Source organism: Kryptolebias marmoratus, linkage group LG15, assembly GCF_001649575.2.
Source record: "Kryptolebias marmoratus isolate JLee-2015 linkage group LG15, ASM164957v2, whole genome shotgun sequence".
Taxonomy (NCBI): domain Eukaryota; kingdom Metazoa; phylum Chordata; class Actinopteri; order Cyprinodontiformes; family Rivulidae; genus Kryptolebias; species Kryptolebias marmoratus.
The window spans coordinates 12,314,042-12,328,716 of record NC_051444.1 but is presented as its reverse complement, the minus strand read 5'-3'; the positions used below and the strand labels follow the sequence as shown (position 1 = coordinate 12,328,716).

Below are 14,675 nucleotides of genomic sequence, written 5' to 3'. Positions count from 1 at the left end.
TTTTTTCTTTGATGGTAGGACTGTAAAGTTTTCATGTGCTTAGGGGGTAGGAGTTAATAAGTTCTCACTTCTTCCTACCCCATTTCGACTATGATATGTTAACTGAGACAAAAACACTGTATTCTTTCTTTTCTTATTTTTACCTTTTTTTATTTGCACTTCTTGTTTTTGTGCACTATCTTCTTTTTATACTTGTATCATGTTCGAATAAATTTTTTTATTATTATTATTTTTTTTTTTTTTTAATCAAAATGTTATTTTTGTGCAGTTTCTGTTTCCTCATTCACTCCCCTATGCCCCTCTTTTCTTCCCTCCTCACTCCCCCCTCATGGCCATTCTTTATGGTTTGAAGGCTCATTTGTTAAGAGGAGGTAACACACTCTCACTCTCCCACTAGTTTCCTCCTGTCTCTTTTTTGTGGGCTTTGGAAATATAATTTTCAATTTTTAATTTGATTCATTTAGATTTGATCATTAATCAGTGCTGAGAGAGAGTTAATTTGGTGGAAAATGGATGAGGTAGTTAGAAAAGGGCTCTTTATGGAGTGAGTTCAGGGTCTTTTAGTTTATGGGAAATAGAAAGGACTGAGAGCCCATGGAAAAGTTTGGGTGTGAGAACAAAATGAAAATAAATAAATAAAAGCCATAATATAAAAAGAAAGTAATTTGAAAGACATTATATATATTTGATTTTTGGGGCTACCAGTCGAGCTCCTTATCATTGTGTTCAAAGCAGCAGTTATTATAAATGTAACTTTTTTCATTTGTTATATGAAACAAATGAGGAAAAGGAGAAGTTTTGTTTTTTGTGTTATTTTTTTCAGTTTAGCTGTTCTCATCAGTAACATCATTTTGTTTCAATATCACGTTGCCTTCTTAATTTTGTAGGCACATCGGTGGTGTCACTGCTGGGTTTTATGAATCTTTGCCTTGTTTGGTTCACTGCAGTTTGTAAACTGATGTCATTTTTCTTCACATAATCTGCACTTGGACTGGGTAACAAACAGACACCAACATAATAAACACCCCAACACTTCCAAAATTATATTTTGACATTTTTTAACTTAAATTATATTTTATTATGAACCATGTATTGTTTCAGTCACTGAACCTTTTTCTGTTTCTCCCCATTCTTTATCAGTATTAAGTTTATTTATCAGTTTATTGCTCTTTTTCCCTTTTCTGACAAACAACTGACCCATGTGCTCTAATAGCATGCTGCATGTCAGAGCTTTGACACACATATGATGTGGTGAACGTAGGAGAAATACGCTGTCGATGCTGTTGAGTATCTGAAAGAAAAAGTGAGGAATAGGTGTGTGAGTGGGGTTGTACCTCCTGGTGTTAAGAGTCTCTTGACCGTTTGCTGACACTGGGCCTCCCACTGTACCTGGACTGTCAGTCCTTCTGTCTCCCTATCTCTGCCTCGAGCACTTGTGCACACACACTTACACACACCAATATGCATCGTTTTTGGTTCACAGAGTTTGTTTTTCATTTTTTTTAAAATGCATTTACAGCATGTCACTGTAAGATGTTTAAAATTTAAGTAATAACCAAAGCTCAAATAAAATAAAATGTTTCCTGTTTTGACATACTGGTTCAGTATGAATCACAAACATCCTCCCAGACGTTTGTCTTTACTGCTGATGGAAGTCTTTGTGTTAAATCTCTTAGGTGTGTTAACTTGAATGTGGTCAGCACATTTTTCAGAGGATTTAAATCTCTGTGAGCGAGCAAATCTCTTCCTTGCTTTTGCACTCTCATTCTTGTCCTCTCCTTCTTTTCAGCTATGTAGATTTAAAACCATTACACAGTTTTAAATACATATTGTGTCAGATATTCCTTCAAATCAGGGATGCTGTTTTAGAACATTACTTTGACAGTGACATGTCAGTGTCACTTTTTTTGTATGTGTGGGTAAAGGTTTCACAACAAAAAATGTGTTTTTTATTTTCTTTCAAGACTTTGTGTTTAGCCATTAAAAATTATTCTAATGTATGTTTATATTTTAAATATTGGTTTTGCTTACTGTTCAGTTTAGTCACATTTATTTTAATCAAACGCTGTTTCTGCTGGAAAAAACATTTGCTGAGGGTTTTTTTTTTTTTTTTTTACAAAATCTAGGTTTGATTACATCCTTTTTTTACAATAAACCTTTAACTTAATTACACTTTAACATGAATTCACTTTACTTTGCAAAACTTTTTCTTTTATTTTAACCTTGAGGAATAATTTTATTTGTCAATGGCACATGGAGACATAATTTGGAGTAGTGTTAAAACTTTCAGAGCTCTGTAAGCTTTCCTTTCTTTTCCTTGCCCTTCCCATCTTCTCTTCTCTCCTTTCTTCCTCCAAGGTACATAACACCTCTGTCTTTCTTATCCACCCTTAAGTGGTAACCACGGTAACATCCAATCCCCTGAGAGATTGGCCTAATTCAATTAGGACTCCTTTGTGTCAATTAATTAACGAGACAGAGAGGGAGACAGCAATTGGGAGGCTGAGATTGGGCAAGAGACAGCACAGAGCCAGAAAACCAGGAGGACTTTTATTCAGATGTTCTTTCTGTAGATAAATGATTTTTCTGTCGAGTAAAAAAGTTGCATTAGTTCAGCAAGAAGAACAAAAATATAAAAGTGAATAAATAGGCTTTATAAGAAACAAAACCAAATTTAATGTCACTTTCCTTTTTTTAACCTTCTTATCTCTTCGGTTGTTTTTCCCTTAACTTTACTCTACTTTCCCTTCTCAACACCCCCCTCCCTTTTCTTTTCTTATTAGTCATCCAAAAGTATCTCCTGCTTTTGTGTCAGGCACACCATAATGATACACCTTTCCTTTCTCTGTCATTTCTTCCAGGGGTTCGTCTTGACAGGGTTCGTGGTGGAAGACAGAAATATAAACGCCGGATAGATGCAGACAACAGTCCGTACCTGAACCCACAACTGGCTTTGCCCCCCAAGAAGCCATGTGAGAACACACACACGTACACACACACCCACACACACACAAGCACGCTCGCACACTTGTGCACAAATAAAGCGAGCTAGATATGACTCAAGGGTTAATTCTCAATTAATCCTTAATTCTGTTAATTGACATTCTGTCCAAAGACAGGAAGAGCGGCCGTACAATAAATGGCACTCATTAATCCAAAACGAAATGTTTAAATTCAATCAGTATCCATTTGAAAGAAACCTTAGGATGAAAAAAAAACAACAAAACTGAACATATTTAGACACAGTTAGGTGAGAAACTCATCTGTATGGAGCCATGTTTATTTCCTTTTTTTTTCTGCTCTCAGTTTGGGACCATAACATTTTATGTGTGTAATATTTCACCATAAATGTATTCATTTCGCTCCGGCTGGATTGGCAGCTATTTTTTTTTTTTACGGGAATTAAACCATAACCAATGGTTGATGATTGAACAATTAACGAGAGAGAGTGAGTGAGAGTGACAGAGACAGGTAGACGAGGAGAGATTAAACCTAAATGAGAGCATTTCCCAGAGAGAGAGGAGAAAGAAGGGAGGGAGAACAGCCACAACCCTAATCCGGATTAAATCCAATCTGGCACCCACATCAAACTAGAGTTAGCTCTCTAGCTAACCGTCTGCTTGCACATAGCATACACACTCATGTAGTGCAGACTGAGGAGTGTTTAGCAGCTTGGTCCCCAAAGCCCATTTTGCTTAAAGCTGGAACATATTCTGCTGTAGGCCAATATGTTGAATGGCTGCACGGCAGCTTACTGGGACGTTTGCACTACTAATCATAGAAATTATGGGATAATGTGAATATGTGTACACTATGTATGTGTTGCTATACTCAATGGATTTAAGTGTTCCAGCAAACTGAACATCTTTACTGCTGCGCTAGTCTGTAAGTTAATTTTTCTTCACCAATTAGAGATATACTTACTTGTTTAATCCTGTTATTGCTAGAAAGCATTTGTGTCCTTTTGTTAATAGAGGACACGACTACATATTTTTGAATCAATCTGTATATCCTACATTTTGTTCTGCTAAATATCTCCTCTCACTCACACAGCCTTTCCCCAACCTCACCCTCCTCATTGATTGTTTGAGAACAGAACAATAGCCCAGGGTTTGGAAATGGGCTTCCATTGATTCTAATTAGGGAAACATTAAATAAGATTTACCCACAGATACTGCAGTGAGATTGGTGTGGCTCAAATGACCCTGGAGCTGGACTATGTGTGTCTGGATACAGACATATCTATGTGTAAACACACACATACAAACACACACTCACATCCCCATGTGTGAATGTAAGAAAATGGGGGGTAGTGGACAGTGTTAGATCAATACACAACTCATCCTCACAACTCTTTTACTCTCTTGCTGTTTATCTAGTTATCGCTCTCTGTCACTCTTTTGCAATCTGTCCATAGCTCTATTTCTACCTGTTTGTCTTCACTCGTTTTTCAGCACTAATCTCTCCTTCTCTCTTTGTCAATCCTTCACTCTTCTCTCACTCTTCTATTCTGCATCAACACGCTTGATTAGTCTGTGGATTAATTTGGAAGTGGGATATCAGTCTGTTACTAATGGGCCATAGAGGTCTCATCACCACATGTCACTATTCCCAGCTGAGCTGTTTCGCTTTGAGAATTATCTTCCCCTTCTGTTACGTGGAAGTGAAGCTTCCCATGGCTGTTGTACCAAAATCAAACATTCTGGACAACTTGGATCATTGGAGGTTATCGCTATTAATCTCACCTTGGAACATGTCCCATTTGAGAGTCTTTTAATAATTGTTTTTCTTACTGACATTTCCATGTTTAGCCTTGTAATTTATTAACTAAATATTTAGTTTATTAAGAAGCATAAAGTGGTCAAAATGTTAATCAGACAATAAGAGATGTTTTTGTGGGTTTTTTTAATCAAATTCACCTTTACAATACAAAATGTGTTTAACTATTTACGCCTTGTAATTTTTTACACCGTGTTTATTTCTTTTGCTATATGAAACGATCTTTTAAGACACATGTACCATCAGCACATGTTATTACAGATTTTGTATATGACTTTTCACATTTTTGCACCAGATTGGTGTGGAACAGCTTGTAGCCTAACAAGGCAAAAATTCACTATCTCCCTGTCTCTGTGTTTGTCTCCTTGTCTGGTGGTCATGTCAGTTGCCTTTGGCTGCCTTGCAGATAACAAAATCGTCTCTCACCTGCTGGTGGCCGAGCCAGAGAAGATTTATGCCATGCCTGACCCAACAGTACCAGACAGTGACATCAAGGCCCTGACTACGCTTTGTGACCTGGCGGACAGAGAGCTGGTGGTCAACATAGGCTGGGCTAAACACATCCCAGGTAGGAAAAAAACAAAAAACACAACTGGAACCCCTCCTCTGTATTGAGGCACTTTCAAAAGCAAAATGTGGAGCATGCAAAGATGCAAAAATACCAAATTGCATGCAAAGATACAAAAATACAATGAACAAGATTTGGGACAAAGCTGCATCTGAAATCACAACATCTGCAGAAACTCTCACAAAACTGTTCTAAAACAGTCTACTACTCGTCACATAATGGATTAGTTTGGATTTTTTTTTGTACTGGGATTCTTATGAGAGGGTTTGCAGTTAATATTCTACCTGCAGCGCATAGCTTTTTACTACATGTTTTAAAAAAAAACATTGATTAGTTCTGAGTAGACAGTCGAGCTATCAGCTTGTCAAAAGAGGGCCAAGACCAAAGTGGATTACCACTATTTTAAATAACTCAGATCTAACAAAAATCACAGCTATTCATGTTAGCTATATTTTAGAAACATTTACACCACTGTCAGTTTCATAATACAAAGTTATTTACTTTGAAAACTGGAAAACACATATATTATGTATTATCAGTCATTACAGTAACCTACTTATTGTAAAGTAAGTTACTGTAAACTGAACAAAAATCAGTAAAACAACATTTGCTCAGTCAAAAGTCATGTGGTGTAAACATTTCTAAAATAGTATTTCAGCATGAACAGCTTGATAATTTTAAAATTGAAGTTGTTTCAAATGGCAGAAATCCACTTTGGCCTTTGTCCGGCTGGAAGTGGTCATTAGCATGACTGTCCATATAAAACTGATTTCTGTTTCTTCAAACTCATGTTGTTCAGAGAGCTGTTTACTGCAGGTAGAATACTGCCAGCCAAAATCAACTCCACAAAACCCCACAACAAAACATCTCAACCTAAATCATTTGAATGTGTGCCTGGTTAGGTTTATGCAAGTGTTTTCACTCAGTGTGTGTTTAAAAGCTGTACCTAGAAACTGAACAGTAACCAGATGAGATAGCAAAGTCATGACCATGAGCAAAAAAGTATTTTGCTTATAATTTTTATTTTAGCTCTTGTAAAATTAAGAGAATAGTGTGCAGAAAAAATAGATTTGTTTCATATAGATAGATAGATAGATAGATAGATAGATAGATAGATAGAACACATCTGTGCCTGTCTACAGAGAAAAGAACTGACTCTAATCCTCTTAAACTAACCCCTTTTTGTCTTAATCTGCTCAGCAGTGGATCTGCAATAAAAGACCATAGAAATTAACATACAGAACCAGAAATTTAAAAGGAAAAAAAATGGACAAGGGATGAAAGGAAAACGAGGTTGGGAACAGCAGCATATCAAATTAGCAATCATAGCAAAAATTAGCTTGGGTAACGGAAATAGGGCTAAAGAGCAGAATGGAATAGTTTATTTCATTGCTGGAGCAGAGCAGTATGGAGGTTGTGTAGTACAGGAGAAGATCCCAGATCAGGGGCATAAATATCATGTAGTCATGCTGCGTAAATCTATAACAATAAAGTTGGTGGCGTTGGATAACAGGATCCATGAATGATACGTATATGATATCAATAAATGTGAAAATAACGGTGAGAAGGAAAAATCGAGATGAAGTGAGTGAGATAGGAATACACATTGCCTCTAGTAAGTGTATTGATCTTTATGCCGCTATATGGACAATAAGCAGACATAGATATTGATCCACATACTAAGAATAACAGTGAAAATGGGCTTTTCTTTTTGAAAACAATATAAAGTCTCAACCCCGTGCCATCCTTCCTATACTTATCTCTAATCTAATGTTTCCTGCTCTTTTTGCTCTCTTCCTTATCTCTCAGTTGCTGCCCAGTTTGTAACTTGCTTACGTAGACAAAAATCAGTCTCATCCTGATACACACCTACATGTTCTGAATATTTAATGATTTGCTTGCATCATGATGGTCATTTCCATTGCTTACTGTTCTGACAAGTGAGTGGACCAAGTTAGTCAGGTTATCTGCTGAGCATGGTGTGTGTGTGTGTGAGCTTTGTGCATACGTGCAGCTTTCTGTAAAAAAAAAAAAAAAAGAAGCGAGCGAAGCGCAACAATTGCTTGGAGGAGGAGAGAAGATGGTGTGATTAGATGAACGAGGAAGGCAATTCACTGCTCAGAGAGATAGAACTCTTCATCTTCCGTGTGTGTGTGTGTGTGTGTGTGTGTGTGTGTGTGTGTGTGTGTGATGTGAGCACCTTATGAAATCCTCACTGTTTACAGCTCTGAACACTGATCTAACACTCACACTCACTCTAGACATGCACACACAATCGTGCTCTCACAGAAAGTGATCTACTGTTCACTCGCAGTGGAAAGGATTGTCAGATAGAAATACGCCTCCTTCACATTCTTTATCTGTGTTTCACACACACATACACACACACACGAGCCCACACACACACGGAACAGAGGAGGACAGACCTGTTAACCTGTTAGCAGCCATCTTGTTTCACATCTTGTTGTGTGCGTGTAAGAGATGACTGTGTTCAAAGTGTACACACACACACATGCACACACACTTCTTTGCTCGCCATGGTACAGTAATTTTTTTAATCAAATTGATGGAGAGAGACAAAGACAAAAAAGACAGAGGCAGAGAACGGGGGAGGTGAAGTCAATTTATGTTTCATGATATGGCTGCACAGAGCTGCACACACACACAAAACGCACATTTGTGATACGCGCACACAAAGGCTCCTAACAGTGGTAACAACGTGTCAAGGCGAGCGCCAGGCAGCTAATTTGAAGTCATTAGATGTCTGCCGTACTGGCAACAATTTGTTACGCTCTCACACGCACAAACATACACACCAAAAAAAACACATCACATACACACACTGAGTTAAGAGCCGTCTGCGGATAGCGAGGAGCCTAAATTGTAAACTAATTTAAACATCACTCAGCATTAGAGAGGCTGCCTGCAAGACAGGCCCCCGGATAACAAGACTAAGGTCCTTGTGTGTCTGTGTGTGTGTTGTGAGTCATGTTTGACACAGAGAGTCACAGAATCTAAGACAATTTTGACATTAGAGATACATATGTCTCTGTAATTGTTTTTATCAGAATGCTTGCATATATTTTATAAATATATATATTCAATTTGGCAATATTAAAAAAACCTGATACATTATTATGAAAGAAAATGAGGTTTCAGAAACAGTGTGCAGCTCTAGTTGTCTCACAATAAACTACACAGTAACACACATTTTTTAAACCACTCACTAATTTCTTTATAGTGAGGGTAACTTCTTCCAAGTAGCCAGACTTCCAGACTTTTAGTCATCTTTTGAACTGGTTGTGATGATCAGCTCTTCAGGCTTTCTGAAGGCATTTCAAAGTTTCCTTTGGATTCTGGCTGCCTTTTCACTCATATTCCATCCAGTCTTTCAACTTGACCATGACAATATTAGCTGCAGTGTGGCCTTAAAAAATGAGGAAAGTGAGGAAATGGAGAGCAAAAGCATAGTCAGGCCTACTAAACTAACTGCAACAGATAGACACTGTCAGAAAGTCATGCTTTTCATAAACAGAAAAAAGTCCAACAAAGACCTGACGTAGGACCTTCAGTCAATCACTTACTGAAGGAAGATGACAGTTTTCAGCTGATAGCTCTTTGGGAATCACTTTGTTGATGCAATTTCATTTTTAATTTGTCAAATTGTTATGTAAACTGTTAAGTATTTATCAAATATTCGACTAAAGAATTAGAAACTAATTCTGTCTTCATGACATCTGCTGGTAACAAAGTGCATAAAAATCCAGTTTATTACTGATTCTTTCCTAAGTCATCATATGTGGGTTGAGACAACAGATTCCTCCCTTGAGTTCAAGAGCCTTTCTTCTAACTGAATTAATTTGATTTAGGTGGCTTAACAAACATAAAAGACAACATTCTTCTTAAAATGGCCAGGCACCATTCTGAAAATTTGTGAAAAAGCAGTTAAACTACCCAAAAATCTTTAACAGACTTTCAGAAAGTTCAGAGAAATATTGATGACCACCACTTTTAACAATTCCAGGAAATTCTGGCTCACTGGAGACAAAATATAAAGAAAAAATGAGGGATGAATCAAACTCTTTGCACTGCACTGTACATATGCATTTCAGACACACACACTGGTGTGAAATAAATGCTTGCAAATACATAAGCACAGATGAGCCTTTTGATAATCCAAACAGTGGTAGAAGCCCCCATGCACTTACCTGTTCACACACAATACACGGTTTATGAAGAGTAAGCCGTCACACTCTGGAAACTGTGGTTATGTGGAAATACCAGAAGTTATTATTCAAAGGGCATGAAAGGCCTTACCATCCAATAATATGGATTAGTGAAGAGAAGATCTCATTTTAATAGCTCTCAAAGAGACAACTCTAGATGCATATTAGGCTGCGTGTCACTGTGAAGCATGTGTGTGTTTGTGTGTGTGCGTGTGTGAGTGAGTAAGGGACGAAGTGCAGTCAGGTGAGAAGAGGAGGAGGAGAACAGCAAATATTTGAACAGAGGAGAATAAGAGAGTGAATAAAAAAATGAAAGGCCATTCAAAATGAGCCATTTATCTGTCAGTAGAATTAGTCTTTTCATCCTCTTTTCTCTTCTCTTGCTCTCTCTTTCTCCTCTTCCCCTCCATAATAACTAAATGACTACCAGTCAGTCATACTAGCAGCTCTTATCTAGACTGTTGGACACAATGGAAAAAGACAGACAGGGTGAGCACTTGACTTGACGAAAGACCAAGGAATGAACAAATAAAAGAATCAACGAATAAGAGCCAGAACCTATAACAGTCTTTTTTTTTTTTTTTTTTTTACAAGAACCAGGGGCCTTGCCATTAGTGCATTTTTTACAACCCCCCTCCCATTTTCTTTCTTATTCAAGAAAGAAATTGCTCTTGGGCCACCCCCTATTCTTTTGCTTCCCTATCTCCTCTTACTTGCGCTTTCTCTTCTAACAGCCTTTTTCCTTTTCTGTCCTTCTTTCCCCTTTCAATTTTGACACTCGGGATAAGCAGTCTATGTGTCGACTGTAATGCAGCATGATTGAGTTGTAAAAAATGGGGGATGGGAGGTGGCGGGGTGTTGCCGCCGGTCCAGTCATTTAATCAGTCTCTGTGCAGATATGGGAGTATAGGGTTTGGATGGTGGAGGTAGTGATGGTGATAGGATAACAGGTGAGGAAGGAACTCCACCATCTTTAATATGTACCTTAGCTATTACCTTATTACCTCCAAAATTTATTTCTGCTTCATTTTTCAACCCAATTGTATATTATGGCATAAAGCTCAAGCTTAAGTGCTTTAGTTTAAGCTAGATTGTCCAGAGTCATTTTCCAACAATAAATTATTTATATAATTTTGATATATTATGGTTATGATGTAGAGTTTTATGTCTCTACAGGTTTGCCACCAAAGAAAATAATCTTAGCTTAGTATTAAGTAGGGTAAACAAAACCCATGAGATGTTTGAAATACATTATATAATTGGTGTACAGGTGTGATGATCTTCTTATTAATCAAATAACAAAACAGCATTTGTAGGCTGGATTGGTGAAAGTGGCCTTCCTTCCCAGGTCTTGGATACAAAATGTTTGTGAAATTGATCTTTTTCTAACAGATTTGGTTTGAACTCTGACATTCTTGTTTGTAGTGGGTCCAACTCAGGACAGTATTTTTCTTCTCGTTGCTTTAATTACTTGGTTGGGGATAAGGCTAAATCCTATTCCGTAGCCCTACCTCTACCCCTTAGCCCTTTATTCAAAGCTGCAACAATATTCCATTGCAACATAAGAGACGTCAAGAAGTCCAGACACCACAACTTTAACATTCAACATTTCCTTTTCTTTTTTTTTGCTGATACCTTGCCATATTGTATTCTAAACAATTCAAGCTATCATTGGATCACTTTTGTAAGACAACAACTGTGACTTTAATTTTAACATAAATCGGTACATTTTCACACTTTTCTGTATTACAAATCCTGAGATCCAAAATACTAATATGATATAGTTCAGGAATTAGGCAATGCATACAAGCTTGACTGAAAAGAAGTAACAAAAATTTTAGATGAATAATACCAAGTGGTTAAATACAGCACCACCATATAACCTGAATGCTCCCCAAAGAGCCTTTTAGACCACACTGTTTTGACCTAATGGTTACATACCCTCTCCTCTTTCTAACATGACCTCTCACTTTCTATTGCTCCATGGTATTCTTAACCTCTTCATTATCGAGTCAACCTCAACTCCCAACCCCCATCCCTTACCATGCTCCCCTATTCTCATCCTCCCAGCCAGTCATTACTTTCTCTCTCCTTCTGCTTACATCTGCTTGTGTGTTTCTGCAGAAACAAGAATCAGGTTTATTGACTCGATGCTCAGATGTATATTTTAAAAGAGTGATTGCAATATTCCTCCATCCTGAATACTGTCACAGAGTGGGAAAGGCCTTCTTTAACCTCTTCTCCCTGCTGGTTTTTCTGCTGTGTTCCCTCTCTTTTAGACATGTTATAAATGGTTTTCAGTTAGAGATTTAGATAAGCAGTCAAGCAGTTAGCCATTCACGCTGCCAGTCAGGCGGTTAGATAACCAGCCAGTCAGTCAAGTAAACTACATAGTCAGTCAATCAGCCAGAAAGGCAGCCAGTACTCAGCAAATACTGATTAATAGAAGTGTCCTACTCTTTTCACCAAATCAAATGTTGAATCTCACCAACCAAGGGTGACTTCTACACGTAAACACACACACACATCCTTGACTTTGACAGTGCAGCCCTCTTAATCAACACTGACACACATTATAACACACAATGAGCTGCATTAGATGCAGAACAGCATTGTGTTTGTGTGTTTTGTTTGGGTCTGTGTGTGTTAAGGCAGCAAAGGATAAATGTAAAATCTCTGACTTGTGATGATGTCACTGCACAGTCCTTCTCATGAAGTCTGGTGATGTCACCAATCAGTAAAGAGGTTTCTTGGCTCATACTTTTAAACCAGAATGATTACAACTCACATAGAAAAACAGAAAGAAACAAAAATAGACTTTTTCCTCTGCCATCTAGTAAATCAGTTAGCACTATTAGAATCAAACTTCTGAAACCAAACTATTTTTTTTTTATTTTTCCCTCCTTCATTGCCTTGCTTTTCCTAGTTCATTTTTTATTGTTTCTACCGCTAAAAGCTATTACCCAGTGTAATAAAATGTCATAAAAGCCTACACACATTTAAATATGTGTGTACCTAGATTCACACTGACACACACACACACACACGTTTGCCCCCAATCTGTCGACAAAAGGCTAGCTCACCTTGACAGTGACAGCATGCTGGGTGCCTTCTTTGCACAAAAACACTGCACACACAAATCTGAGTGTGTTCTCACAGAAACAAAGTTGTATGACAGTGGCCAAAACATTAGCATGGATGTTGATGCACATTAATACCCACAGTTTATGATTTTTAGTTTGAAGTAAAACTGATTAAAATCAGCATTTAATCAGAATAGGTTGAAACTACTTTAACAATTCAATGGTTTGAGTGAGTGAATCTTACTTTGATGTGATAGTATTGACTCGGCCTTTCCCATTGTAATAATGTCCAAATACATCTGCATTTATTGGAACCTGATTTGAATTTAGTTTTTATCTGATTTAGCTAACAGCCTCGGTCAGTTTTGTTGTTCCTGTCTCTCTCTTGTGTGTCTTCAAGTGTGTGTTTTACGTCTCTGTTGATTTTCCTGCGGCACTGTCTGGCGTGTTTGATTTCCATTTCTGCTCATATTGAGCTCCATAATGCATTTAGAGGCTGAGGCCTACATTTAATATGTGTCTGTTTGCTTATGTGTGAGTGAGTGTGTTTGTCTGTTTTATTGTCTACATTCATGCAAAAGAGATATCTTATTTTCCATTGCACTTCTATGATTTCTTCCTGCAGCCCATACAAACAAACAGATCCCTGTTTGCAGATGAAAACAAATATTGATGAATCAAATTAGGAAAAGAATATTTGATATCTGATCTTAATGTTTGGATTAAGTTGGGCTTTCTTTATTGGATTAAGCCCAAGAGAGGTGGAAGCATATTGTGAGAGAACAGAGCAGGGGAGACTTTTGTTCCTGTTTTTATCCATTTGATTAGCTTTTTTTTTTTTTTTTTTTTAAATATTAAATGCTGAGAGCATCAGTCAGTCATAAAGTGAACATGTTTACTGATGCATTTTAAACAAGAATTTACAAATTTTCCCACATTTAAAAAATAATTGGCTTTGGTGATTTTTTTCTGCCACTTACATGTTGACAGTTTTCTATGATGATGATCACATGATGCTCAACAGCTTGAGGTAACAAGATCAGGTAACAGCATCAGTCAGGTGGCATCTTGGTGATATCACACACTTAATCTCTTTAACGTGTTTACATATAAACACTTTACATCAAGTCCTCAACCATGTGTTACAGTCACTGCAAAAACATGTACTTCAATATACGTATTAAAAAACAGAAGTCCACAAACATACATTAAATAAATTTGGACCTTATTCTAAAATTTACTTATAACCGCAAATGCAACTTCTCATTTAAGGCTTTTTATGATTTTGATTCCAGAAAATATTTGTTAAATTAAAAAAAGAAGAAAAAAAAAAACACAAATATTGAAGATTTACACTCACCAGCCCATTGATGTTTTTCTTATTAGTTTGATTAAATTCGCAAATCAGATTCATTTGTCTTTCAGCCTGAGAGACACAGCCTGTACTCTGAGAACACAGACTAATCTGCAGCAGATATTATTTGTCACACACACGCACAACACGAGAAAGCCTGCTTACACGATGGCCAGTCTACACAAACACATACATCCTAAAATACACTTCAAAAAGTACACATTAAATTAAAAATAAAAAGAAGCTCAGTAAATGTGCTCACACACACAGAAACACAAAGTTTTACATGAATTCAGACAAGCAGTAACAAATAAATCAGAGCACCATCTGAGCCCATCATCATCTAAGTCATTACTAGCAAACAGTCCGCTTTTACTACTTTCAATTTGCTTTTGTGTGTGTGTGTGTGTTTCTGTGTGTGTGTGGTTGTGTAACTGTCTTATAGAGAGAGAGAAATGATATGATGTGATATGATATGCTGGCGGGGCATAAAGATAGATGATCATAATTACACACAGGCCAAACTCCATTTCAAATCATCATCATCCCATTCTATCTGTTGGAGCGCACACACACCAAAACACTCACCAACAGCTCATGGAGAGATTCATCCACCTCCACCTCCCCACACACACTTACATCACACACCTATGGTATCAATACTG

The 14,675-nt window shown here is 37.3% G+C and overlaps 1 protein-coding gene across 8 annotated transcripts in view; it reads left to right on the top strand.

The window, feature by feature from the left end:
* The window catches only part of esrrga (estrogen-related receptor gamma a), a 120,216-nt gene that overhangs the window by 84,792 nt on the left and 20,749 nt on the right, over nucleotides 1-14,675 (top strand). For 6 of the 8 annotated variants that reach the window (XM_037979923.1, XM_017418784.3, XM_017418779.3 and 3 more), the window contains 2 exons: nucleotides 2,862-2,972; nucleotides 5,165-5,347. In XM_037979923.1, the coding sequence (XP_037835851.1) occupies nucleotides 2,862-2,972; nucleotides 5,165-5,347 (294 nt within the window). The remainder of the gene's footprint in view (nucleotides 1-2,861; nucleotides 2,973-5,164; nucleotides 5,348-14,675) is intronic. The other 2 variants (XM_017418781.3, XM_017418782.3) reach the window with 1 other exon arrangement.